The sequence below is a fragment of the Leucopleurus acutus genome (genome assembly GCF_964270905.1).
Source record: "Leucopleurus acutus genome assembly, chromosome: 3".
In the NCBI taxonomy this organism is placed as follows: domain Eukaryota; kingdom Metazoa; phylum Chordata; class Mammalia; order Artiodactyla; family Delphinidae; genus Leucopleurus; species Leucopleurus acutus.
Window position 1 is genome coordinate 12764438 of NC_139145.1, and position 26533 is coordinate 12790970.

Consider the following 26533-nt stretch of genomic DNA (forward strand, 5'->3'; position numbering starts at 1 on the left):
CAAGGAAGTGTTTTGATCTCCCCTTGACAGCCGAGGCAATTAGAAGGCTTGACATCTTACAGGTCACACAGCTGGTAAATGCAAGAGTCAGGATTTGAACTTACATCTGGCTCCAAAATTCACTTGCTCCACCGGATGGCTGCCCTATACAGGGGTCTGTTATCAATAAACAATCTATAATAAGAATAGAAAAGAGTTTTATTTGAGCCAAACTAAGGACTAGCCTGGAAGCCATCTTCCCAACTTACTCTGAGAAGCTGCTCCGGAGCAGCAGCGTTTTCAGCACGGTTTTCTATCTTGTCAGAACAAAGAACATTAAACAAGTCAGGGTTACATTTCTTCAGTGGTTCAAACAAAAGAACAGACCAGCACGTACCCAGCGAGTTAGCATGGCCTTGCACCTGGGAAGGGAGTCTTCTCATCAAAGGAGGACCAGCATTGGCATCCCAGGAAGAGGGGCATTTAATCTTTTTTTTTTTTGCGGTACGCGGGCCTCTCGCTGTTGTGGCCTCTCCCGTTGCGGAGCACAGGCTCCGGACGCACAGGCTCAGCGGCCATGGCTCACAGGCCCAGCCGCTCCGCGGCATGTGGGATCTTCCCGGACATGGGCACGAACCCATGTCCCCTGCATCGGCAGGTGGACTCTCAACCACTGCGCCACCAGGGAAGCCCCTTAATCTTTATTTTTAACGTGGACACTTTTTACTTCTGGTCAATTGTCCCCTTTTCTTAAATAATTAAAGCAGATGTACAACGTATGTATGATAGGCCACAGACAGGCTATTTTAGTTAGCATAAAATTCAAGTTAACTCTTGTATAAGCCAGAATGACTTCCCTATATTTCAATAGGTGAAAATTTCTCTCTGAGAGCCTGGCCACCCTGGGTTCCTCAGCAGCAAGATGGATTTTTTCCTTTACTTTTCTTCTCTTTTCTTTTTCTTTTATGGGGGTGAGATTCACATACCAGAAGAGTAACCATTTTAAAGGGAACAACTCAGTGGCGTTTAGTATATTCAAGATGTTGTGCAACTCTCACCTCTGTCTAGTTCTAGAACATTTTTTCACCCCCCTAAGAAACCCCATCCCCATTAGCAGTTACTTCCCTTGAATCCTGAAAGCAGCCAGTAGTCACATTTCCAGTATGACCTCCCCACATCTGTCCCTGTTGCAGAGGTCAATGTGCGCCCACCTGCCCCCCTCCCCTCACCCCCCCAGCTGCCCTGCAGTGCACGTAGGAAAAGGTGACCAGCCTCTGTGTGTAGAGGTCCCACACCCCCTGCCCCATGCATGACCAGAGGTAGAGAGGAAATCCCAGCTCCTGCCCTGGGGTTTCTACTTCTGAGTGGTCTCCTGTGTCTGCGGAGCCGTGCTGGCCTGGAGCCAGCTCTCCTGCTTGGCCCAGACCAGAACCGTCCCCTGTGACCTATCCAGGTTCATATGATGCTGAATCTCAGCATATTATCCCCCTGAGCCAAGCAGAAGCTGTCACTCCTGCAACAGCACCACGGAGAAAAACCTTGGCATCCCAGGGACAGGGGCGGAGGCCTGAGGCAGGGAAGCCGTTCTCAGCACAGGGACCCGGAGCCAGGATGGACTTCTAGATCCAAATTTCCAAAGCAAATTAACCAGCTCCCTCTTGGGCTTCAGGTTGCTGCCCAAGAGGCACGTAGGGCCTGGCTGTGGCCGGCAGTGCCAGACCCTCCCTGCCAGCCGTGCTCCCGCCAAAGAGCCGTGCGTGGGGTTTCTTTCTCTTGAATCACAGCTTTAGTGAGATACAATTCACATCCCATACAATTCACCCATTTTAAAGGGTGCAATTTAATGGTTTTTAGTATATCCCCAGAGCTGGGCAACTACCACCACCACAGTCCATTTTAGAACATTTCCATCACCCCAAAAAGAGACCCCATCCCCATGAGCACTCCCTGTCCCCTGCTGAAGCACACCCCCCGCCCCGCCAAACCACTAATCTGCCTTCTGTCTCTGGATATTTCACATGAATGGAATCACACACTATCTGTCCATTTGTGTCTGGCTCCTTTCTTTCAGCACGATGTTTTTAGATTTCACCCATATAGTAGCATGTGTCAGTGCTTCACTCCTTTTTATGGCTGAGTAATACCCCATCGTATGAATGGACCACATTTTGTTTACCCTTTCATCCACTGATGGACATTTGGGCTGCTTCCACCTTTTGGCAGTTGTGACTAGTGCTGTGGATGTGCGTGTACCTGTCTGAGTCCCTGTTTTCAGATCTCTCAGGTATCTACCTATGAGCAGAATTGCTGGATCATATGCTAATTCCATATTTATCTTATTGAGGAATTGCCAGACTGTTTTCCCTAGCTACCACACGATTTTAAATTCCTACCAGCAGTGCACGAGGGTTCCAATTTCCCCACATCCTCATGGACACTTGTTAGTTTCTGTTGCTTTGATAGTAGCCATCCTGATGGGGGGGAGGTGGTATCTCTTTGTGGTTCTGGTTTTCATTTCCCTGATGACTAGGGATTTTGAGCAACTTCTCATGTGCTTATTGGCCATTTGTGTATCATCTCTGGCGAAATGTCTATTCAAGTACTTTGCCCATTTTTAAATTAGGTTGCTTGTCCTTTTTTGTTGTTGTTGTTGAGTTATAAGAGTTCTTCATATATTCTGGATACGAATCCCTTATCGGCTATATGGTCTGCAAATATTTTGTCCCATTTTGTGCACTGTCTTTTCACTTTCTTGATAGTCTTTTGATGCACAAACGTTTTACATTTCGATAGAGTCCAATTAATCTATTTTTCCTTTGTTGTGTGTTGCTTTTAGTGTCCTATCTAAAATAAAACAGAAGGACAGTGACTCTTCCAAGTGGGGTCCTGGGGCTGAGGGGTCTCTGGGGACTGATGGCTCAGGAGGGGGTGGGGCAGGGGCTCCTGGCTCAGGTTGGATTCTGGAATGTAACACGACTGATGGGCAGTGGACCAGGTCAGACCACCTCTTTCCCCACGTCCATTGCTGTCGAGCTGATCTTTGATGGTGGGCAGGAGAGGGTAATGGCTCCAGCACAGGCGAGAGGGAGAAAGGCCAGGAGAGTGACTTTGACTTTCTTTCTTCCTTTTCTTCTTCCCTCTCTACCCCTCCCTCTCTTTTAAAATAATTTTAAAAGAATATGCTATTCTGTAGGATCATGTAATTGTGGATATATGACCTCTTGCGTTTGTGAAAACCCATGGAATGTACAACACCCTAATGTAAACTGTGGCCTTAAGTTAATTGTAAAGTATCAATATTCATTCATCGATTGTAACAAATACACCATCCCAGTGCAAAATGTTAATAATAGGGGAAACTGTTGCAAGGGGAACTCTGTACTTTACAGTTTACATTTCTGTAAACTTAAAACTGCTAAAAAAAAAAATCTATTAATTAAAAAAAAAATAAATGCAATACAGTAGTGATTACATTGCAATGATTGCAAATATATGTGAAAAATGAAAGAAAGAAAAAGTTATATTAATATATTTGATAAATGTTATTAAAATACTTTTAATAAAGAAAAATAAAAATGTAAATGATTTTAAAAATTTCAATAACTTAAAATAATTAAATAAAAATTTAAATCATTTTCATAATTTCTTCTGAAATAATTTCAGACTTGCAGAAACATGGCAAGAACCATCCAAAGAACCCCCTTTCACTTGGATTCCCCGAAGGTGGAATTTTATCATGTTTGCCCCCCGCTCCTTGTTCTCTACATCTCCACTCATCATAGCGATTTTTCTTTCTGAATCATCCCAGAGCAATTGGCAGACATGCTGCCCTATCACCCTGACGCTATCCCCCAAACAAGGACACTCTCCTACAAAACCTGCTTGCCACTGCATGAATCCAACACCACCACTAGGGCGGCACCACTGGGCAGTCTCCAGCCTCCAGTTGGACTCCAGCTGCCCCTTTAGCCTAGAGCATTTCTCAATCTTTCCCTGGCCTTCACGGCTCTGATGGTTTTAAATAGAGATTTAATAGAGATGGAAGAGAGATGAGTGGTTGCTTAGGCCTGGTGGGAGGATGGAGGGCTGGTATGATAGCTAAAGAGTATGAGGTTGCTTTTTGAAGTGATGAAAATATTCTGCAATATATTTTTTAAAATTTTTATTTAATTTTTTATTTGGCTGTGTTGGGTCTTAGTTGTGGCAGGTGGGATCTTTGTTGTGGCACGTGGGTTTCTCTCTAGTTGTGATGCATGGGCTCTAGAGCATGCCAGCTTAGTTGCCCTGCAGCACGTGGGATCTTAGTTCCCTGACCAGGGATTGAACCCATGTCTCCTGCATTGGAAGGTGGATTCCTAACCACTGGACCACCAGGGCAGCCCCCTACTTTTCTTTTTTTTTTTCTTTTTTTAAAATTGACGTATAGTTGATTTACATTGCTGTGCCAATCATTTTTTATACAACACTTTAAAAAATTTTTATTTTCTTAATTGAAGTATAGTTGATTTACAATGTTGAGCCAATCGAAAATGTTCTGTAATTGATTGTGATGATGGTCACACATACATGTGTATATACTGAAAACACCCTTGAATTGGACCCTTTCGTATGGTGTGTGAATTATATCTCAATAAAGCTGTTGGGAAAAAAGAATACAGACTTTTCATTCTGTAGGTGACCCTCAATCTGGAGCTATCAGTATATCGTTATGCCCAGGGTCAGGCCCTACATTCCTGGCAGAACCACAGAATCAGTGATGTACTCTTCTCAGGACACCACATCAGGAGGCCCCCCTGCCATCTGGTCCCTCCACTGGGTGTTATCTTGTGTGTAGTAAAGAATTGAACCTGATTCAAAGAGAGTCTGGCCTTTGCCGTTGACTCTTTGGAGGTACCTTCTAAACTTCTGGGATGTCCTGCCTAAGAAGAGTGTCTTTGTTTACCTGGAACCTTGGGCCACACCAAATAGTCTAATTTATGATGGGGACCTCAGACCACATGGTCTCAGCTTGGCCTCCAGACGGTCTGGAGACTAAAGGTCAGCCACATGGACAGTTGACCTTGGACCCCTCAATAAAAACTCTGGACACTGAGTCTTGGGTGAGCCTCCCCGGTTGGCAGTACACCATGTGGGTTGTCACACATCATTGCCAGGAAAATAACTCTTTCCTGATTGCACTGTGTGGGGAGGGGGGCACTTCTGGAAACCCATGCCTGGATTTCTCCTAGACTTTTCTCTTGGCTGTTTTTAACTTATATCCTTTCACTGTCATAAACTTTATCTGTGAGTATAACAATTTTCAGTGGGTTCTGTGAATCCTTCTAGAAAATTATGGAACCTGAGGGTGGTCTTAGGACTCCTAAACTTGCAGTTGGTGTCAGAAGTGAAGGTGGTCTTGGGACTTTCCTGGTGGCACAGTGCTTAAGACTCCACGCTCCCAATGCAGGGGGCCTGGGTTTGATCCCTGGTCCGGGAACTAGATCCCACATGCATGCTGCAACTAAGAGTTTGCATGCCACAGCTAAGGAGCTGGCAAGCTGCAACTAAGGAGCTCACCTGCTGCAACTAAAGAGCCCACATGCCGCAACTAAGACTGGACACAACCAAATAAATAAATAAATAAATATATATATAAAAAAGAAGTGAGGGTGGTCTTGTGTCCCCCAATTTCACGCCTTGACAACAAGGGTCTCCACCATGAGGCTCTGTTTTTCTTTTTGTCACTGGTAGGTATTTTGCGAGCAGATCCTTTGTGTCTACACCAATCACCTGTTCTTTCCACCCCTTCTATCATCAACCTTAGTGTCTATTATGATCCTGCCTGAACCAGCTACCTTCCTGGTGGTTGACAAAGGGCATTTCTATATTCCCATCACTTGTCTCAGTTTATTAGTTGATAGTCTATCCTGTTGACTCTCCTGGTGGCTGACAGCTGATAAAAACGGGCTGTGAATCATTACTTGAAAGAACCCATAGTGTGATGGCATCTTTCCAAACATGGCTTTCTTAGGAGATGGGTATTGTGTGCAAAAAACCAAGGATTTGGTTTGCAAAGTGAGAAGCTTGGGATCCTCTACACCAGTGTGGTTCTCAACCGGGGGTGGTTTTACTGGCATCTACTGGGTCTGCTCAGCATCTCATAAAGCACAGACGGCCCCCCATGGCAAAGAATGATCTGACCCCAAACGTCAGCAGTGCCAAGGCAGAGAAACCCTGGAATAATGCTGGGGGGAAGGGCCCATCAGGCAGTGGACACAGCCTGGGCAAAGGCCAGGAGGTGGGACCAGGCCTGGTGTGTGGGAGGGAGGTTGGAGGGGCAGGAGCTCACCTTGATCTTGGCCTTGGTCCTGGTTGGGGGGGCTTCATCACATCCTTGTTAAGGCAAGGCCCACTTAAGCCTGTCCTGCTCTGCTTTTGCCAACTAGCTCCTCTGTGCTTCCCCTCACGGAGCCCCAGGCTGCTCGTCTGTGAAATGGGGGAACTTATAGAGCACACTGGGTCAAGGGGGTTAAAATGCTTAAGATACATAATGCGATAATGTGAGGACCTTAGGACCTTTGGAAGCAGGCAGTGAGAGGACAGAGAAATAGTCCTAGATACACTTGCCAGGGTGCCACGGGCATACACAGAACAGACAAAATCCATCCCCAGTTCGGATGGACTCTAGAACCTAACAGGGGAGCACAGGACAGCCCAGGGAACCGAGATAGGGAGGGGGGAAGCCTTCTCAGGCCACAAGGTTCAGTGGTACCCCGTTCTCTGCAGGAATCCTCATTGAATCCCGGCGCCCTCTCGGGTTGCAGCTCATGACTGACCCACAACATTAGCTATCAGTTGTGGGAGCCCAGTATGAGATGCTGCTGGAGGCACAAGAGGCCCACATTCTCCAGATTCCGGATTTTGGAAGGAGACCCAGGAAGTGGAGGCATGGGAAAGGAGCCCAGAACCAGCTCTGGTTTCCTGGGTGCCGCTCCTGGGCCAGGCCGAGAGTCGAACTCTCTGCATGCACCCGTCGCCTTGTTTAGTCCTAGCGGTATGTAGGAAGGTGGGGTTATGACTATCCCTATGTGATGGACAAGGAAAACGAAGTCCAGATTGCTTGGCACTGCCCCAGATGTGAAGCTGGGTTGGGACCCCTAAGCCTGGCTCTAAGCCCCCACCCACACCCAGCCCTTCACTTGCTGTGGTCTGTACTCTGAGGCTATCAGAATGACACAGTGGGGCAAACCTAACTTAGGCCAAGGAAGTGACAAATTGGACTTATGCACAGACTTCAACTTATACAGGTATTACTCCCTTCCTGGGAAGGGCCTAAGAAATCACTTAAGATTATTTGCTGAAAGGTCCCTGTGCTAGCGTGAATAAGATCCCCCTAAAATTCATGTCCACCCAGAATCTCAGAATATGATCCTGTTTGGAGCACAAGTCCAAATGGGTTTGGGTCTTTGCAAATGTAATCAGTTATTACAATGAGATCAGGGACTTCCCTGGTGGCGCAGTGGTTAAGAATCCGCCTGCCAATGCAGGGGACACGGGCTCAAGGCCTGGTCCGGGAAGATCTCACATGCTGCAGGGCAACTAAGCCTGTGCGCCATAGCTCCTGAGCCTGCGCTCTAGAGCCCACAAGCCACAACTACTGAAGCCCATGCTCCTGGAGCCTATGCTCCGCAACAAAAGCCACCGCGATGAGAAGCCCATGCACCGTAATCAAGAGTGGCCCCTGCTCACCACAACTAGAGAAAGCCCGGGCACAGCAACAAAGACCCAACACAGCCAAAAATAAATAAATTTAATTTAAAAATAATAATAACATTAAAAAAATTAAAAAAAAAACAAAAAGAGGCCATATTGGATTAGGGCGGGCCCTCAATCCAATAGGACTGGTGTCCTTATAAGAAGAGGGAAGTTTGGACACACACACACACACACAGACACACACAGGAGGAGAGAAAGCCACGTGATGATGGAGGCAGAGATTGTGAGATGAACTGGGACCTGGGACCCTTTGCTGCGTGCGTGTGCCAGGACAAAGTTCTCCTGGAGCAAAAGAATACAAAGAAACTATAAGGGACTAAAAAATAACTGCATGCATGTGCAGTAGACGCAATTATAAACAGTAGGATACCAAAAGGCCACAGACCAACCCCCAGTTCTGACGTGCCAGGAGCAAAAGCAGGGTACTGTCCATGATCCCTGCACAGAGGACCACCAAGGCAGTGGGCAGACTACCTAAACTACACCTCCTGCCCAACCCCCTGATCTGCCCGACCGCCCTCACCCCATGTAAGGAAGCCCCTTAACCCGCAGCTCAGGGAGTGAGTAAAGGCACCTGTTTCTTGTTCCCACTCCCTCTAAAGCCTTGCCTGAATTTCTCTTTTTTTTTTTTTTTTCCTGCGGTACGCAGGTCTCTCACTGCTGTGGCCTCTCCCGCTGCGGAGCACAGGCTCCGGACGCGCAGGCTCAGTGGCCATGGCTCGTGGGCCCAGCCGCTCCGCGGCATGTGGGATCTTCCCAGACCGGGGCACGAACCCGCGTCCCCTGCATCGGCAGGCGGACTCTCAACCACTGCGCCACCGGGGAAGCCCTTGCCTGAACTTCTCATCTGGCCTCTTATCAATTTCTATTGATTAAAGAGTCCAAGGACCCTAGTCAGTAACCATGGGAGCAATGTATCAATTAGCCAAGGTAAGCCAAAGACTTCCAGAGGCCACCGAAAGCTGGGAGAGAGGCATGGAATAGATTTGCCCTCACAGTCTGCAGAAGGAACCAACCCTGCCAAACCTTGATTTTGGATTTCAGGCTCCCAGAACCATGAGGGAAGAAATTCTGTTGTTTTGAGTCACTCAGTCTGTGGTCCTACATTATAGCAGCTACAGGACACTAACAGACCCCAGAAATGGTTGTTGCATCTGCAAACAGCATTCACTCTGCCGTGGACTGCAACCGCAGATAACAACTGGAAAGCCCTCTGCCCAAGTGCGTCTGCCCTCTACCCGGCTGCGAAATTCCTTGGACATTTTCATGGTGCAAAAGAGCAGGACACACCATGCACAGAAGCAGCATCACATGGAGCTGGCTTTAGGGAATCTGCGTGGCAGAGCTCACGTCATTAGCTTTTCCCTTGACCTCTGCTGAGCCCTGGGCTGGGCACCTCCAGGTGAGGTGTGTGAAATCCACCTTCTCATTACTGATTTTTATTAATTCAACTGCAAGTGGAATTGAGCTGTTTGGGGCTTCCGTGAGATGCTGGAAATACAGAGCCAGAGAGGGAGGGAGCAAGAGGAAGCAAAGACCTGTCAGTGTGGGCATTCCCAAAGCACATTGTTTGCTTGTTCAGAAATATATATGCAAACAACTATATTTGCATGTGTTTCCATATGCCATTTTTTGCTCTATTGAGATATCATTGACATGCCATCAAATTTACCTGTTTTCAGTGTACAAACCAATGATTCCTCATAAATTTACAAGATTTTACAACATCATGACAATCTAGTTTTAGAATATTTCCGTCACCCCCAAAATATCCCTTGTGTCATTTTATCATTAATCTTTGTTCACAGCCAACCAACACCTCTATCTAGTTCCAGAATATTTTCATCACCCCATAAAGAAACCCCATACCCATTAGCAGTCACTCTCCACTCTTCATCCACCTCAATCTGTTGCTGGCAACCACCAATCTGCTGTCTGTTTTGCACATTTCATCCAAACTGAATCATGCGCTATGTGGTCTTTTGGGTCTAGCTTCTTTCACTGAGCATAACGGATAATGGTTTCAAGGTTCGTCACATTGTAGCCATGTCAGTGCTTCATTCCTTTCTATGGCTGAATAATATTGCGTTGTATGGATGAACCACATTTTGTTTATCCATTCATCTATTGATGGGCATTTGGGTCATTTCCACCTTTTGGTTACTGTGAAGAGTGCTGCTATGACGTGTGCGTACAATTTGTTTGAACACCTATTTTCAAGACTTCAGGTCTACACCTAGGGGTGGAATTGCTGGGTCATATGCAAACTCTATGTTTAACTTTTGGAGGAATCATTCCCTTCTTTTCTGAGATTATTTTAAAGATAATAATGAAGATTATCTCTCTGTCCTCACCCAGTTAGAAATGTCACATAGAGCATAAGACACCCTGTCGAATGTGAATCCCACATAAGAAACAAATAAAATTTATTAGTGTAAGCATGTCCCAAATATTGCATGGGCTACGCTTATGCTAAACATTTTTGTTGTTGTTGTTTATCTGAGTCAAATTTAATTGTATTTTTCTTTGCTAACTCTGGCAAACCTACACCTAATTCATGCCTTATCTTGGGTGAAAACATTGCTATTTAGCCCCATTGCTTATTTACAATCTCTCTGTCTTTGGGTATATATCCCAGAGTGGAAACTGGTGGAGTATATGGTAATTCTGTTTAACTTTTTGAGGAACTACCAGACTTTTTCCCGCATGGCCGCATCATTTTACATTCCCGTGAGAAATACACAAGGGTTTCAATTTCTCCACATCCTCACCAACACTTGTTATTGTCTTTTTTTTAAAAAAATACTATCATTGTAATAGGTGTGAAGTAGGAGCTCATTGTGGTTTTGGTTTACATTTCCCTACTGATTAGTAATGTTGAACATCTTTTCACGTACTTGTGGACCATTTATATATCTTCTTTGGAGGAGCCTTTCTCAAAGTCCAGCCTGAGAAGGGGGATCACACTGGTTTTGTGCAAAAGCCTCTGGTCTTCACATGCTGCGGGCATAAAGGACACGGGGTGAAAGAGATCACACAGGTGCAGGAAGATCCCCCCAGTCATCCTTCCCTCCCCTCCAGGTTCCTGCTCCCCAGGCAGCAGGAGGTGAAAGTGCTTGGGTCTTGTTGAAATCGCCTTCCTGCATCCCTCTCTCTGGCTCCTTTTCTCCCCCCAACCCCCATACCCCACCTTCCCTGATTTGTGGGAATCACACAGGGCACATACTTCCTTTATCTGTTTGTCCCTTGTCCCATGGATGGACACACAGTCTGCTTCTGTCTATTCACCACCGTTGAATGACGCAGCTGTGAAAGCTCTTGGCTGGGTCACCTTGGACGCATTCATGTCCTTGCAGCAGGGTCAGAGGTCACATGCAGTTTCAGCTTCATTAGTATCACTGGCCACTCCCCAAGTGACGAACTGGCTGTTTCCTCCTGAGCAGCAAACATCATTCACCACAGCCACTCCTGCACATGGCATGCCCTGTTCCCCCTCTGGCTCTGGAGTCCTGGCCATGCTGTGCTCAGCTCCCACCTCCTGCCGGTGGTGGGGCTGCTCATCTGTCATCCCCTGCCACATCCTGACTGCCGGGTGCTCAGTGAGCCCAGGACCAGGCTGGCTCCCTGGAAGAATAAAATGCTTCTCACAGTTGAACTGTCTTCCTCGTCCTCCCACCCAGACTGCTATGCCATTCATCACTGGTGACCGAGGAGATATTTAGCAAACTCTTCCTGGGGGGTAAAAGCAGCCAGTTCTTCCCTGACATATTCTTGAAAATGACTATGTTCTTCACACCAACCACAGGGCTCATGGAAAAAAGGAGTCAGGACACCACACTCAAAAACTGTGTCAAGGGCTTCCCTGGTGGCGCAGTGGTTAAGAATCTGCCTGCCAGTGCAGGGGACACGGGTTCGAGCCCTGGTCTGGGAAAATCTCACATGCCGCGGAGGAGCTAAGCCCGTGAGCCACAACTACTGAAGCCTGTGCACCTAGAGCCCATGCTCTGCAACAAGAGAAGCCACTGCAATGAGAAGCCCACGCACCGCAACGAAGTGTAGCCCCCGCTTGCCACAACCAGAGAAAGCCCACGCCCAGCAATGAAGATCCAATGTAGCCAAAAATAAATAAATAAAATAAATAAATTAAAAAAAATGTGTCAGTAACACATTTTAAAAAGATAGGCATTTACTAAAAACTGATAGCACCATTATACACACGTTAAATCCTAAGAATGACACGAATACTATAGCACATGTGGCACTTGACCTTGGAAAAGACCTGAGGTTCATGTGTGGATGTGGTGTGGGAAGGTTGTAGCCTTCGTGTCTCTGAGAGGTACCAGGAGGAGGTTTGCTGAAATGAGATGCGACATGGTCATCCCAGACAGGGGAGGGCAGGGTGGCTCCTAACAGCTCAGGGAGTGTAGATGTTGAGGGTGTGTGTGTGTGTGTGTGTGTGTGTGTGTGTGTGTGTGTGGCACGGGTTGTATATTCCCATGTGGCTCTGGTCAGTGGGGTGCTACTTCCTGCATTCACTCCGTGTTTCTTGCAGACCAAATCCTGCATAAGCAATACCGCATTCCATCAAATTACGCTCAAATCCTTCCCTTATGTATCCATCATGTTGGAACAAATTTTTGTTTTCAAAACTAGTGTTAGAGCAGAATTGACTGTACTCCCCCCATGGCCAGTTTCAAGCTGCCAGCAGGAAGTCACTACATGAGAAGAGATGTGTATCATTACAGAGTCTTTTTACCATCAGATACAAAGGTCAGAGATACTCTCAAGAGCACAGAGAAGAGTATGATGTAGTGAAATAATGAGGAACTGATAACTTTTGCACACTTATTGTTTTCGTTTTTAATATCATATACTAAATTCAAAGTTGGTGTAACAATTTCTAATAATGGCTCTGTTAACCAGGGACTCACACAAGTGCTGGAAATGTATCAAATGTGGGACTCTCCCCCAGTTCCCCACTGCAGCTCAGGGGACCAGGGAGGATGTCACATGTACTGTGACACTTCAAAGCAGGGGCCCGGCATCCAGTAGCAAATGGCGCTCCTGCCCCAGGGGAGACAGACAGGAAGTAGGTTCACTGGGATAATAAGGTCATGGCCTCTACCGTACTGGGCACCATGGAGCGAGTTAAATTGGGTGATGAGAGCACGGTGGTGTTCTATTTGCCTCTTATTCACCCCATTAGGGAAGGAAGGATCCCTCATGCTAAATAGTACAAGATAGCCAAACACACAATACCCAACACTGAACGGGTTGGGTAGAGTGGTCTGTTAGTTACATACATTCACAACCCCGGGCGGGGTGGGGGGAAGACACAGCTGGCCATGCAGGACCACATGAGGGTTGCACTTAGGAGCGGGGTGGACAGCCAGAGGCTGTGGGAGGCAGGCTTCGTAGTAACAAGAGGGTGGGGTGCCCCTGCTTCCCTCGGGAGGACGTGATGGGCTTACTTGAATAACAAGAAAGTGAGGGAATTCCCTGGCGGTCCAGTGATTAGGACTGGTCGGGGAACTGAGATCTTGCAAGCCGTGGGGCTCGGCCAAAACCAAAACCCAAAAAACCAAGAAAATGAAATCTATTAGCTTAGGACTGGGTGGCGTGCAGCTGGTTTGACCGACAGGGGAACTAGCCAGGTGGGGTTCAGCCTCTCCTGCTGAGTGGGGGCACACCTGGCGAGAGCAGGGAGCTCAGGCTTTGGGGGACCTGAAATCTGAGGCTTTGTCTTACAGGTCGTCAGGCAAGAAGGGAGGGTAGAGCTAGTCCTGAAGGTAGAAGGGGACCAGCCTTGGGATGCCAGGAGGAGGAGTAGCCCAGGCAGAGGGGCCAGCTGGCACCTCGGCTGGAGGAGGTGGTGGTGGTAGTGAGTCGGGATCTACGGAACCCTGGAGGCCTGTGTAGCCAGAGCTCAGCGGATGAGGGAGAAAACAGAGGGGCAGGAGGCTGGCCTCGCGAGACTGGAGAGTGGAGCCTGGTTTACAGAAGAGCAGGGGGAGGCGCGCAGGGGCTGGGCAGACGTGAATTATGAGGATTACGCTAGACCACCCTGCTTGGTGCCAGTGTGGCTGGGACTGGAGGCTGGCAACTCCTCCTGGTCTCTCAGCACTGCAGCTGCTCCCCAGTCCACTCCGGCCCCTGCACAGCCCCCTCCGCCATCTATGACAGCAGATCCTGTCTGTCCTGAAGTCCCCACTGCCTGCCCAGGGCTTGGTGCTCACTGGGTGGCCAGGGCTTGGCCAAAAGCCCTTGGAGAGGGTTGGTGGGAGAGGCTGCCTGGAGGACCCACGATGCCCGTAGGGCAGGGAGGGCGCAAGGGAGGTTTCTGGAAGAAGCAGGAGTTGGCCAGGCAAAGGAGGAGGGCAGAGGGGCAGAGTTTGAGCAAAGGCTGGCAGTGGGGATCGGCACAGGGTGGCACAGGGCATCTAGGAACTAGGATGAGGTGGGAGCCACCAGGGCAGCCTCAGGGCAGCCCGGTGTTTGGACTTGGCCTGGATAAATAGAGACCCGGGAGGATTTGGGGCAGGAGGGCCATGTGGTCAGCTCTAGAGTTTTAGAAGTAAGACCTTGTCGCTGCAGGGGTCCTCACTAGAGGGACCACCTGGGACAGTTGGGGGGTAAATAGAGGAGGGGCAGGACTTGGACATGACATAAAAAGTTGGTGCCCCCTTCCAGAGGAACCTACAACAGTGAGGCCATCACTGAGTTGGGCACACTGGGAGGGGCAGGAGGGGGCACCCTGCTCTCCGAGAGGGAAAGTGAGGCCCAGAGAGGGAGGGGCCTGGCCTAGGGGATTTGTGGATGGAGGAGGTGGGGAGAGGGAAGAAGCGAGGAGCGGCAGTCAGGCGCCTGGGGGAAGCTGCGGGTCTGAAGTTTCATCCCTTGGCCAGCCTCCGTTTCCCCAAAGGGCTCAGCTCCTCCTGTGCGTGCACTGCACAGGTCGCCGGGTCCAGGCTGGGGCAGGTGGGGGGTGCTGACAAGGTGCGGTGTGAAGGCGGCGCGGAGACCGAGCGGCCCCCGCGTGGGGCGGGGCGGGGCGGGGCCGGGCTGGTCCGCGGGGTGGGGGCGGCGGGGAGGCGGCCAGGCAGGGAGCTCGGAAGGGGGCAGTCCAGGGCGGGGGCGGGTCCGGAGAGGATGCGGGGCCGGGTTGCGGGGGGCGAAGAGTGGGATGGGTCGGGTCCGACGAAGGGGAAGGGAATGGGTCAGGTCTGGGGGTGCGTCCGGGCTGAGGGCGGGGCGGGTCCCAGGAGATATTGGGGGAGAGTCGGTTTTGAGGGGGGGGATGAGTCCCGGGAAGGGAGCGGGGGGAGGGGGCGGGACGAGGTCCGGAGAGTGGGCGGGGCGGGAGGCCGGGAGGGGGTGAGCGGGGCGGGTCCGGGTGGGGGCGGGCCCGGGGACAAGGCGGGTCCGGGGAGGGGGCTGGTCCCCCGCTGCCCCAGCCTAGCCGGGCGCGGAGTTGGGCGCATGGCGCCGGGCGCACTGCGCGGGGGCTGCGAACAAAGGGCCCCCTACCCGGGCGCGGCAGCCCCGCGGAGCCGGAAAATGTGGGTCGCCCTGCTCTGGCCGCTGCTCCGGCTCCTGCTGCTGCTGCTGTCGCCGCGGGACGGCGTGCGCGCTGCGCAGCCCCAGGCCCCGTGAGTAGCCCCGGGCGACGGAGGAGGCTGGCCGCCTTCTCGGGGTGGGGGTCGCGGGGTCTGGTCCAGAGACGCAGCGACCTGTCCAAGGCCACACAGCCTCCGGGCTGGGCAGGACCTAGAATCTTGACCCCCTAGCCGCCACGAGTCGGACTGGGAAGAGGGTAGCCTGAGGCTTCAGAAGTGGCCCCGTGGGGGTACAAGGACTCCTCAGAGCTAAGGCGGCGAGGCCCTCCCCCCATCCCACCTCGCTCCCTTGGTGTGACCAGGGCTGTCTTCTTGGGTGGCGATTTCCAGTTGTCCGTGGCTTGAAGGTAAGAGGTGCGTGTCTTGGCTGAGAAATGGAAGGAGAGACCTGCCGTTCCGTTTTCCTTGGGCGGGCGTGGGGGGGGGCGGAGGAAGTGTTTATTTTGCTTCCACACTTTTCTTGAAGTTTGCTTACAGAGCTTCTGGTGAGTTGACACAGTGAGGAGGTGAATTAACTAGCTGCTAAGGAGAATTTCCCATGAGTTGGCTTCACAGGGACTATTCGCAGACCTGCCAAGTTTGGGTGAGCCCTGCGGGGTTGTGGGCTGGGAGGGGGCCTGCCTGCAGCTGCTCAGGCTCAGCCGTTTAGTGCAGACCGGCCTTTCTGAGCCTTGTTCAAGCAGCCCTTGTACAGGAGTTCCCAGAAAACAGGTCAGCAGTGAGACTAGGTGAGCGGAGGCACCTCCCGTGCTGCTCCTTTGGATTACGAGTTTGAAAAGTAAGACACCATGCTGCAGTTGGAACCATGGGGTTTACCTCCCCTGGGCCTTGTGAAATTGGAGCCCAGCAAACTTTTGACCTGATGCTTTCAGAGCTGGCATCCCTCAGGATAGCAGTTTTCAGCCAAGGGGCGATTTTTGTCTCCCTGGGGTCATTCAGCAATGTCCGGAGGCATTTTTGTTCGTCACATCTAGGGGGAGGCCATGCGGCTGGAATCTACTGGGTGGAGGCCAGGGATGCTGCTACGCATCCTGCCATGCACAGGACAGTCCCCAGCACGAAGCATGACCCTGCCCTCCATGAGAGACCCCGCCTTATAAGGACCAAGTTCAGAGTCCCTGTGTTGCAGAGTTTTAAACAGTTCTCAGGAGTATTTGCCTCTGACTAAAGTTGCCCTGGGATCTTACCTACTGTTGAGTCAAATGGAACTCTCGTGCTGGGAGACACACAGTAACCAACCCAGGGGTCCAGATTAGCCGACCTCTAAGCCAGAGCCATGGCTCATCAGCCCGAAGGATCCCGTTTTAGGAATAGCCCCGGATACCCACTTCTGTGATCCATCTGACTGTAGTGTGAGGAATGCCTGATGCCAGAAAGCCCCATGGATTTGCACACTGTTATGAGACCAATACTGTCTACACTTTACCAAATACCACCCTTCCCAGGATGGGACCTTCCAAGACCAAAGGATGAGAAGCCAGTGTCAGCCCAGATGGCAGGGGTGTATCAGGCAGACAGTGATTGGCTGGCGAGCCCTCCAACAGCTGTAATTCCTGAGTCGCAGGGAAAGTTAATTTGGTTCTATCAGGTTCTCTGGGCCTTTGAGTGAAGACCCTAACTCAGATCTGGATAAGGGCTTTAGAAGTGCCCAAGGAAAGTGAACACGTGGGTTGTGCATTTCCCCCAGTACTCTTCCACACTCAGCAGGTGCTATGTGGGAGGCCCTGGGGGTCATCTGGGAGCTGGGCAGAAAGTTTCTGTCCTGAAGGTGGCCGTATTCCCATGCTGCAGTGGGGCAGGACACACAGGAACCCAGGGTCATTGCCTGTGCAGGTCGGTGTTAGAGTTCAGATAGTACACATCACGTACGTGGGGGTGATTGTGTGCTCCAGACAGTACAGTTACGTACCCAGGATCATTGCGTGCTCTGTGCACCGCTGAGGCCAGACACTGCACAGGTGACCCCAGGGTCATTGCACCCTCTGGTCAGTGCTGGAGCTGGATGGTGCACATCACACATGAAGCAAAGGTCTTCCCACGCTTGAGGCAGTACCTGTCTGTCCCAGTGTCACGGAATGCTGTGTTTGATGCTGGAGTGGGACAGAACATATAGGACGCAGGGTCAGTACACATTGTGGTCAGTGCTGGATCCGGACAGAACATCCATGAAACCCAGGGTCGTTGCATGCTCCGGCTGGTGCAGGTACATACCCAGGATCAATGTATGCTCTGTGCATGGCCAAGGCCTGACACTGCACAGAGGAGCCCTGTCATTGCAGGCGCTTGTCGTTGCTGGAGTCAGACAGAACATCGGACCCCAGGGTTACTGGGTCCAGCCACTGCTGGGCAGTGCACCTATGAAACTAGGGTCTTTGCACACTCTTATCAGTGCTGGAGTCATATAGTACCTGGCATGTCTCGAAGGTCCTCTTCGTGTATGGTGTGTGGTAAGGGTCTAAATTCATCTCTTTGTGTGTGGACCTGGGGTTGTCCCAGAGAGGATGTTGAGAAATAAAACAACCTCTCCTGATCTCAGTGTTTGCCCAGTGTTTTCCCTCTCTCCTGTTTCCTTCTGATGCCTGTAGTTCTGCACCGTTGGAATCGTGCTGCCTTTGCTGCCAGGCTCCTGGCACTTGCCAATGCACTGTGAGTGGGTCACGTGGTTATGGATGAGCCTTTGTGATCTTCTACCTAAGGCTGCAAAATAACGGGGAAGCAGGAGCTCAGGTGGGGAGGACCTAGGCCTCCAGGTCCGGTGCCATAAGGGGACCCCAGGGCCCTCTCCTGCCTAGGCTGTGTGGTCTGGTGCACGTTCCTCCTCCTTCTGCAAGGTCAGCCTTCCCGTCTGGAAAACAGTATAGTAACACCTCTCTTCCAGAAATGTCTTCCCAGGCAAGCTGGTCTTTTGAGAAAGAAAGAGCTGTTTTGACTCCATTGTTCACAGTGCTTTTCCTGTTTCAGGCCATTTAGTTTGTCTTTAGGGTCTTATTCTTAAAATTAATGCTGCAGGTAGTTCCTTGCTTCTTTCCACTGGGGTCCAGAGTCTGGCTGCCTGGGTTTGTAGCCTAATCTCTCACTGACTCGGGCACGTGAATTGGCTTCTCTGGGGCTTAATTTCTGACTCTGTAAATGGGAGATGTTAGCACGTCTCACGGGTGGCTTTGAGGATGAAGTGGGATCCTACCAGTAACTCAGTCTACAGGGGAGAGTATTTTAGTTTGTGGGTGTGGCATGTGCAAAGGTCCTGTGGCAGAAGGAGCTGCGAAAAAAGTCCAGAGGCCATAATGCGGAGATCGAAGGGGGTGTGGTTCCGGGTAGATCCAGAGAAGCCAGATTCTTGCTTACTCGGGGCGAGGGGAGGAATTCAGAGGTGAACAAGCCTCAAGGAGCTCACAGGTTGGTAGGGGACACGGACACATAAAGTGACCAGTGCCACTGGAGTGTGGTCAGGCATAGGTGGGAGTCCACCTAGGGTGCACCCTGATTCAGCCAGGTGACAGTGAGGCTAGGGATGGGTCAGAACCTTTGGCCTTCACTGCGGTTCTCCTCTTCTGCAGGGGCTATTTGATCGCTGCACCCTCCGTCTTCCGCTCAGGAGTGGAGGAAGTCATCAGTGTGACCATCTTTAACTCCCCGAGGGAAGTCATGGTCCAGGCTCAGCTGGTGGCCCAGGGTGAGGCGGTGGCGCAGAGCCAGGGAGCCATCCTGGGTAGGTCCCTGGGGTGCCTGACCAGGCCTTCCCCTCCCTTTGCAAAGTGGTCTTTAGGGCTCAGGCAGTGTCGGCATTGCTTTGCTTCCTTCCCACCTCACCTCCAGAACCCTGGCAGGAGTAGGAGGACAGGTTGCATTCTCCTCACTTTACAGATGGAGAGAGTAAGGCCCAGCAGGGGAAGCCACCTGCCCAGTCTGGGAAATCAGAGTTCCTTGTTCCTCAGCAGCTCAGGTTCAGTGGGTGCAGATCTGGATAGATTTGGGCACCCTTTCGTGCCAGTTTTGGCTAGACGTGGGAAGGGGGCCCAGAGGGAACCTTGTGACCTTTTCAGATCCTTTGTTGAGCTTCTAGCACCCCTGTGGTGTTAGACCCGGAGCTGGGCTCACAGCCAGCCTGCCACTGAGTTGAGCTCAGGCCCTCAGCCAGCTTCTCCCTGGCTCTCTTTCGTAAACTGCAGACAACAGCAGCGTTGGCCTCTTGGACAAAGTGTGGAGACCAGGCCCTGCCTTAGGGCCTGTAGTCCAGCAGGGCAGGTAACTCATTCATCATGCAGGGTGTGGTGTGGCCACAGGAGACACCGAGAGATGATGTCAGGTCTCCCAAGGCCAACAAGGCAGCCTCTGTCCCCTGGGAGAGGGAGACTTGGGTAGGCAGGAGAAGTGCAGGCAGTCCCGACTCCACTGGCCAGTCCTGAAACCCAAATCAGGTTGGCTTCAGCAACAGAGAGTTTATGGGCTCTTATAACTGGAAAAGTCCCCTGGCATCCCTGGCCCAGTCTCCCAGCTCCACTTCTGGATGTGCCTGTGTCGCTCCAAAGCAGGGAGGGACTGGCAGTTACAGGACCTTTGGGCAAAGTCGCAGGATTAACTCTGATTGGCTCATGTTGGGTCATGTGCTCAATCCTGAGCCAATCCCCGTGACCAGAGGGAAGGCCTATGCTGATTGGCCCATGTGGGTCATGTGCTCAACTCTGAACCAAGTCCTGTGACCAGGTGGACGGCCCATGCTGATTGGCCCATTTTAGGACATGTGCTCAACTCTGAACCAATCACTGCGTCTAGGAGGAAGGCCCATGTAGATCTGCACAGAGCCCCAGGGAAGATGGGCAGAACCCACTAAACCTTAAGAATTAGGAGTTGGGTAGGTGGGCTCCTCCAAGAAAATCGGGCTTCTGCTAGCAGGAAATGGGGGAAATGGACACTGGGAGGCAGAAACAGTAGATGCCTAATTAAGTCCTGGAGGCCAAAGAGCCTGGAGAAGTGTCAGACGACAGATGACTCAGTTTGGGTGGAAGAGAGAGGTAGATGGAAGACTAGTTAGATCCATTGGAGTGAGGTCCACTGGGGACCTCAGGCTCCTCTTTTTTCTCTCCCCCTTTCTCCTTGTTCCTCTCCCGTGGAGTTTTCTCTTTGCTCCCCTCACAGCTTACCTTGGGCAGGGGCCAGGGGTGAAGTGAATAAAGTATGCAGGCTGGCCAACCTTCCCCTGAATAGCTCGGCTTTGTCCATGCCCTCCGGTCTTCAGTACTCTCCAGCTTGGAGGAAACCTCTCACTTCCGCCGATCCCAGCCCAGGCCAGACCAGCATGACCCAGGGTGTGTGTTTGTCCACAGAAAATCCCTCTGGGTTGAGAAAGCCCCTGTTTGTAAGGCTGCAGCTCAAGGAGGCAGGCAAACACAGCTCCTGATTTAACCGTTTTCATTTTATTTTCATTTTTTAGATAAAGGGACAATCAAACTCAAGGTAAGCTATGAATTTTTGAAATCAGAAACCCTACCTTGGAAATAAAGAATTGAACTGGAATGGAACAAGAGAAGTTGCATGTGTTGTAAAAAGAATCATTAATGGTGATGTAAAAAAAAAAAAAAAAGAATAATGAAGGAAAAAACAGTTTACAAAAGGAGACATCTCACCATAATCCCATCCCTCATACTTTTCACTTTTTCATGTTTCCCATAAATCCTTGTCCACATAAAGACATTTTCTTTCATAGTTGCAGTTAAAGGGTATATTGTGGTCTGTCATGCCATTTTCTCTTCACACGTTGCGTAAACATACTTCCGTGTTTCCAAGTCTCTATGATTGCATCCTATTGTAAATAACATCCCACTGCATCTCTTTCATATACTCATTTACTAACACCTCCCCCTCACACACACATCGCTTGTACATAGTTAGATTTCTTTCTTGTTTTCCGGGTTTTGATAATGTAATCCAAAAGTTGAGAGCATCTTTGCGCGTAAAGCTGTTAACGTACTGGATGCCTGCCTTAGACTGAACACCCTGAAAGAAGAGCTACCAAATTAGGATCCAAGGCTCTTGCTGTGTCCTGTTTTGTCTTGGAAGACACAGCAGTGCACGTGCATGGTACCACCAGCTATACGTTAGAGACCAAATTGCCCTCAGCCTTGTTGGCATTGAATATTATTATTTTAAGATTATTTTACATACCAAACTACAGGTAGGTCATTCTCTGACATGGGTTTTTTAACTGGAGTCCTTGGATTTCAAGGCAGTCGTAAGCCCTGAAATTGTCGGCTTTCTCTGGGTTAGCTAGTCCTTAACGCTTACCAGATGCTCAAAGGAGTCCCTGAAAGGATGGGCTAAGTAGAGAATCGTTCCAAATTGTAATGTGCTCTCTCTCAGTGATTAGAATGAAGTCCGGGGCGGTTCCTCTTCCATGGCATGGGATGCATCATTAGTGTCTCATTGCTGTGGGGCAGTGGTCTTCCTGCCCTCTTGTCAATGTTAGAATTCTTTCTCTAGAGTTCTGTCCCGGGGGTGAGGTTTGCAGGGTCTGGAGACAGTTCTGGTTGTCACAGCTTGGGGGGCAGGGTTGGAGGTTGCTACTGGCTTCTAGTGGGTAGAGACCAAGGATGCTGCTCAAGTCCTATAATACACAGGACAGCCCCTCCGCGGAGAATGAGCCAGCCCCAGATGTCAGCATTTGGAAAACCCTGGATCAATGGGCTAGAGCCGCCCTTGCCGGCTTCCTGTGAGCAGATCTGCTTTCTTGTGAATCAGAATGCAGGGCTGCCCTGTCCACTGACAGATGAACTACTTAGGAAAAAAGAAAGCCTCGTGTGTTTTATTTAGAGAAGTACTTTTACTAAAGCATATTACTTACCAGAAAGAAAAAGAAAGAAAGAAAGAAACCAGGGCTGCCCCAGCGGGGTTAAGGTTATGCTGTGTCCCTAGCCACCGCACATAAGAAGGCACTCTTCACAGGCGAGATGCTGTGGATTTGTATAAGAAACCAGTAAAGGGCCATATAACTGGGAGAAGGGCCGGGGATCCCTGGACTGGAGACTTTCAAAAGGGTCTTGGGATCCTCAGCATTTAGAAGAGCTCTGGATGAGCCTTTCTCAACTTGGGGGGTGGGGAAGGATGCTCCCCTCCCCCGCCGGGGGACAATGGCAGTGTCTGGAGATATTTCTGGTTATGGTAGCTGGGGGTGAGGGTGCTACTGCCATCTAGTGGGTGGAGGCCAGGGATGCTGCTCAACACCCTACAGGGACAGGACGCCCCCGTCCCCGTCACCGCAGAGGATGATTCAGCCCTAAACGTCAGTAGTGCCGAGGTTGAGTTAAGAAACTCTGCTCTGTGGAACCATGATGTGGGCCTCAGACAAGAGAGAAGCTGCTCTTGTGGGTGTAGGACTCCCCTGCCCACTACCCCACCCACTCCCCAGCCGTGCCTGCCTTGGGGACCTGAGTGCTTCCAGGTACAGGGCTTGGAAACCCGTGTTGTGGGGACCTAGTGTTGCCACTGACTGCCACAGGCAGGCTCTACCCGGTCTGTGTCTCGCCTCGTCCTTCTCATCTGTGCAGCAGCGAGGATGCCGGTAAGAGGCCCTTGATGGAACTTTCAAGAAAGCATACCTAAAACCTCATGATATTTGTTTTATTTCGATTTTTTAGACTTAACCCGTGCATCTGTGTAACAAATGTCTTAAGCATCTATGCAGTTTCAAGCAGGAAGTTGGCCACATTCCCTGCTCTCAGCCACCAGCCTTATTGGTGATGGGCAAAGGGGTGGGTCAGACAGTAACCCCCCAATTACATAAACATGATCACCTCAGAGAGTAGCAAGTGTCCTATTTTAGGACACTAAATGTTAATCAGATTCTAACATTTTGTTTTAAAATGTGTCAGAGAAAGAGAATGCTGAGGAGTGGGGGGTAGAGTCCCATTTTATATGGCAGCAGGGTCCCTCTGAACTGAAACCAGGAGGAACCGACATGCAGGAATCTGGGGACAGGGCATTCCAGGCAGAGGGAACCACCGGTGCAAAAGCCCTGGGGCAGGAAAGAGGCCAAAAGAGGCAGCCAGTGGCCTGGAGTGGAGCCAGCCAGGAGCTCCCATGAATAGTGGGAGGGAGATTTCCAATCTGTGGAATCAGCCTTCACCTGAATCCCTCTGCTTCGGATGATTTCCATTTAGGAGTGGAATCGTGATACCTGTCGCCACCAACCATGGGTGTCTACTGTGTGCCATGGCTTTAAGTCCTGACCACCCATCTGCACAACAATGTGTCGGAAACTCAGGGTCTAGTGAGTCTGATGGCTTCTCTCTCGGGTATGTTTGGTGGATGCCTACGGAGTCCGGTAATCTGGGACCCCCACCCAGAGCCCCAGGGGCCTCTCCTGCCTGGAGGGGCGGGGAGCTGGGCGTTCATCAGGGCGGTGGATCGGCCTGCCGTAGGACTGGCCCCTCCACACAGCCTTCCCCAGAGGACAGCCAGCCTCTTTCCTTAGCTGGGCCCCAAGCCCCCCACCTTTGTACTCAGCTGCCAGCTACACCAACTTTGCCTGGCCGCCTCCCTTGCTTGGATCTCGGCCCCCCGAGTCCTTGGCTGTCACTGATGCTAAAGGAGCAAATGTGGATCACTGAGGTCAGGGGTGGGGATGGGGGTCAGCTCAGTCCAGAACCTTCCGGCAAGACCTCTGAGGGCTGGCAGGTGCAGGACCAGGTAGGAACGCCACTTTGAGCTGAGACTTGATTGGAAACGGCAGCTCTGCAGCTTTCAAGACCCGGGGCGGGTCACTTCATGTCCCCAAAGGTCACATCTGATCCTTTCTGTTCTCAGGGGCAGCTTCTTGGTCCCAGCACCCACGACACCCCGCTGGCACACAGCCCCCCCCCCCCCCACCAGCTACTTCCTACCTGTCCATGCCTGCTCCCCTGGGTGGCCTGGGTTTTTTTCCTCCTTGCATGGAGGTCTTTGGCTGGTACTAAGTGGTTTCCAGAAACAAAGGCAGGTAAAGATTTGGGGGTCAAAGTAAGGGGATTATCCTCAAGTTCGTCCTAAAGGTTCTCAAGGTTAACTGCAGTTAGGAGGGACCCCAGAGTCCTGAGACGCCCCATCCCGAGGGTGGCAGGTGGGCAGGCAGGTAGGCAGGCAGGGTCCCTCTGATGCTGTTCAGAGCAGACAAGAGAGGCAGCCAGAGACAGGTGCTGGAAGGATGGAGAAGGTCCTGGCATGCCCCGACCTCATCCATAAAATGGGCACACTGGTGTGAGGACCGGTCAGATAATTCACCAGGATACTTAGCATGGTTGATTGCTGTGATGGTCACGAGGACTTTTTCACCCCTTGAGCAATCACACAGGTGGATGCTGACAAACAACTGGGAGAAGAACACCCCCACATTTGGATGGTCTTAGGAACAGGTGGTGCTGTAGCTCCCAGTGTGAACTGATGACCACGTAATGTCCACCCGCCAGGCACCCAGGGATGGCCACGAGCATCGCATTCATGGCACATGGTCACATCCAGAGTCGTGACTTTTGTTTGCTTTAGTCACAAAAGGAGTTTCTGTAGGTTATGACTCGCATGCATGGGTATTCTGCTCATCACTTAAAAAGGAAAAAATGAGGGAATTATGTAGGGTCGTTTCCATTCCCTAAATGTTGGAAATTTTGCCCTAGAAGAATTTGAACTCCAGGGTGAATCCTTAAGACTGCAGGGGGTATTATTATTTTTTTTAATCCATCTAGGTGGCCAAAAAAACCCTCTTTTTTTTTTTTTTACCACTTTCACCATTTTAAAGTGGACAGTTCAGTGGCATTTAGAACATTCACACTATTGTGCAACCACCACCCCTGTCTAGTTGCAGAACATTTTCATTACCCAGGAAGGAAAGCCCATCCCCGTTAGCTGTCACTCCCCATTCCCCATCTCCCTCCAGCTCCTGGTACCCAATAATCTGCTTCCTGTCTCTGTGGATTTGCCTGTTGTGGACATTTCATATACATGGGATTGTATAATGTGTGTGCAGTGTTCACAGTGAGACAAAGCACAGAGGCACATGCACTCTATACATATATGAAATATGAAAATATACATACATAGGCATACATGTATTCATATGTATATATGTATATGAAGGGACTAGGGTCTCCATACCTCCCAGCTTACCAGCTATGACTGCATTTGGGTAAGATGGGAGATAATTCTTGTAGCTCTACAGGGATGAGAATATCTTTGCAAGCTTGCAGTGTCAGGAGAGGAGAAGGCTCTGTCTTGTCAAGCTACACCAATGTTTCTCATTCTCAGCGCTGCTGACAGCCGTCCTGTGCATCACAGGGTCTTGAACAGCATCCCTGGCCTCCACCCACCAGATGCCCAGTAGCGCCTGCTCCCCGAAGCTGTGACACCCCAAAAATCTCCTGAAACTGTTGAGTGTCCCCTGGGTGCACAATTGCCCCCGGGTGTGCTCCCCTGCCCTAGACCTCCATGCTGCTTTCACAATACCTGGGTACCTTCCAGGGTGACACCCCCTGCCCAAAGCTCTGTGCTCTGCCTGCAGGTGCCCACGGGCCTCTGGGGCCAGGCCCTCCTGAAGGTGTGGGGCCGTGGTTGGTGGGCAGAGGAGGGCCCCTTCTTCCACAACCAGACTTCAGTGACTGTGGACAGCCGGGGAGCCTCCGTGTTCATCCAGACCGACAAGCCGGTGTACAGGCCCCAACACCGAGGTGGGTGGCCGGTGCGCGCCGGTGGGGGAGGGCCAGCCATGGCCTGGAGCTGCCACACGCCTATGTCCTTTCTTCCAGTGCTCATCAGCATCTTCACTGTCACTCCAGACCTGAGGCCCATCAGCGAGAAGGTGAGATTGGCTTCTAAAACCGTGGGCCCGGAACGTACCCACCTGGGTTCGGCCTGGCCAGGGCCACCATCCACAACTGGCCTTTCTCCCGCCTCTTCTACCTTCTAGTATCCCAGGAGTGGGATACTGAGGTCCACGGCCAGGGAGGTTTTGAAGGTCCCAAACGTGTATGTTTCTGAGCGGACGGTGCTGAGTCCCTGTGCCCAGTTGTTTTAGGGGGTCGTCTGCCCACAGCCTTCCCCAGAGAGGGGCAAGTTGTGCAAGCAGTTGACCTTCACCGGAGTCAGTGTTGACTGTTCAGTGTGACGTTGATGGAGCTAGAAGCCAGGCTCCAGGCAGGTGCTGGGGGTTCAGGGATGAAAGC

At 50.9% G+C, this 26533-nt stretch overlaps 1 protein-coding gene across 1 annotated transcript in view; it reads left to right on the forward strand.

Annotated features, from left to right (window-relative positions):
* Positions 1–15258: 15258 nt before the first annotated feature.
* The window catches only part of CPAMD8 (C3 and PZP like alpha-2-macroglobulin domain containing 8), a gene marked incomplete at its 3' end in the record, with an annotated part of 95933 nt that continues 84658 nt past the window's right edge, over positions 15259–26533 (forward strand). Inside the window, exons 1-5 of the mRNA XM_082836630.1 lie at positions 15259–15383; positions 18908–19059; positions 20782–20804; positions 25873–26038; positions 26117–26169. Coding sequence (XP_082692756.1) covers positions 15292–15383; positions 18908–19059; positions 20782–20804; positions 25873–26038; positions 26117–26169 — 486 coding nt within the window. The 5' untranslated portion in view covers positions 15259–15291. The remainder of the gene's footprint in view (positions 15384–18907; positions 19060–20781; positions 20805–25872; positions 26039–26116; positions 26170–26533) is intronic.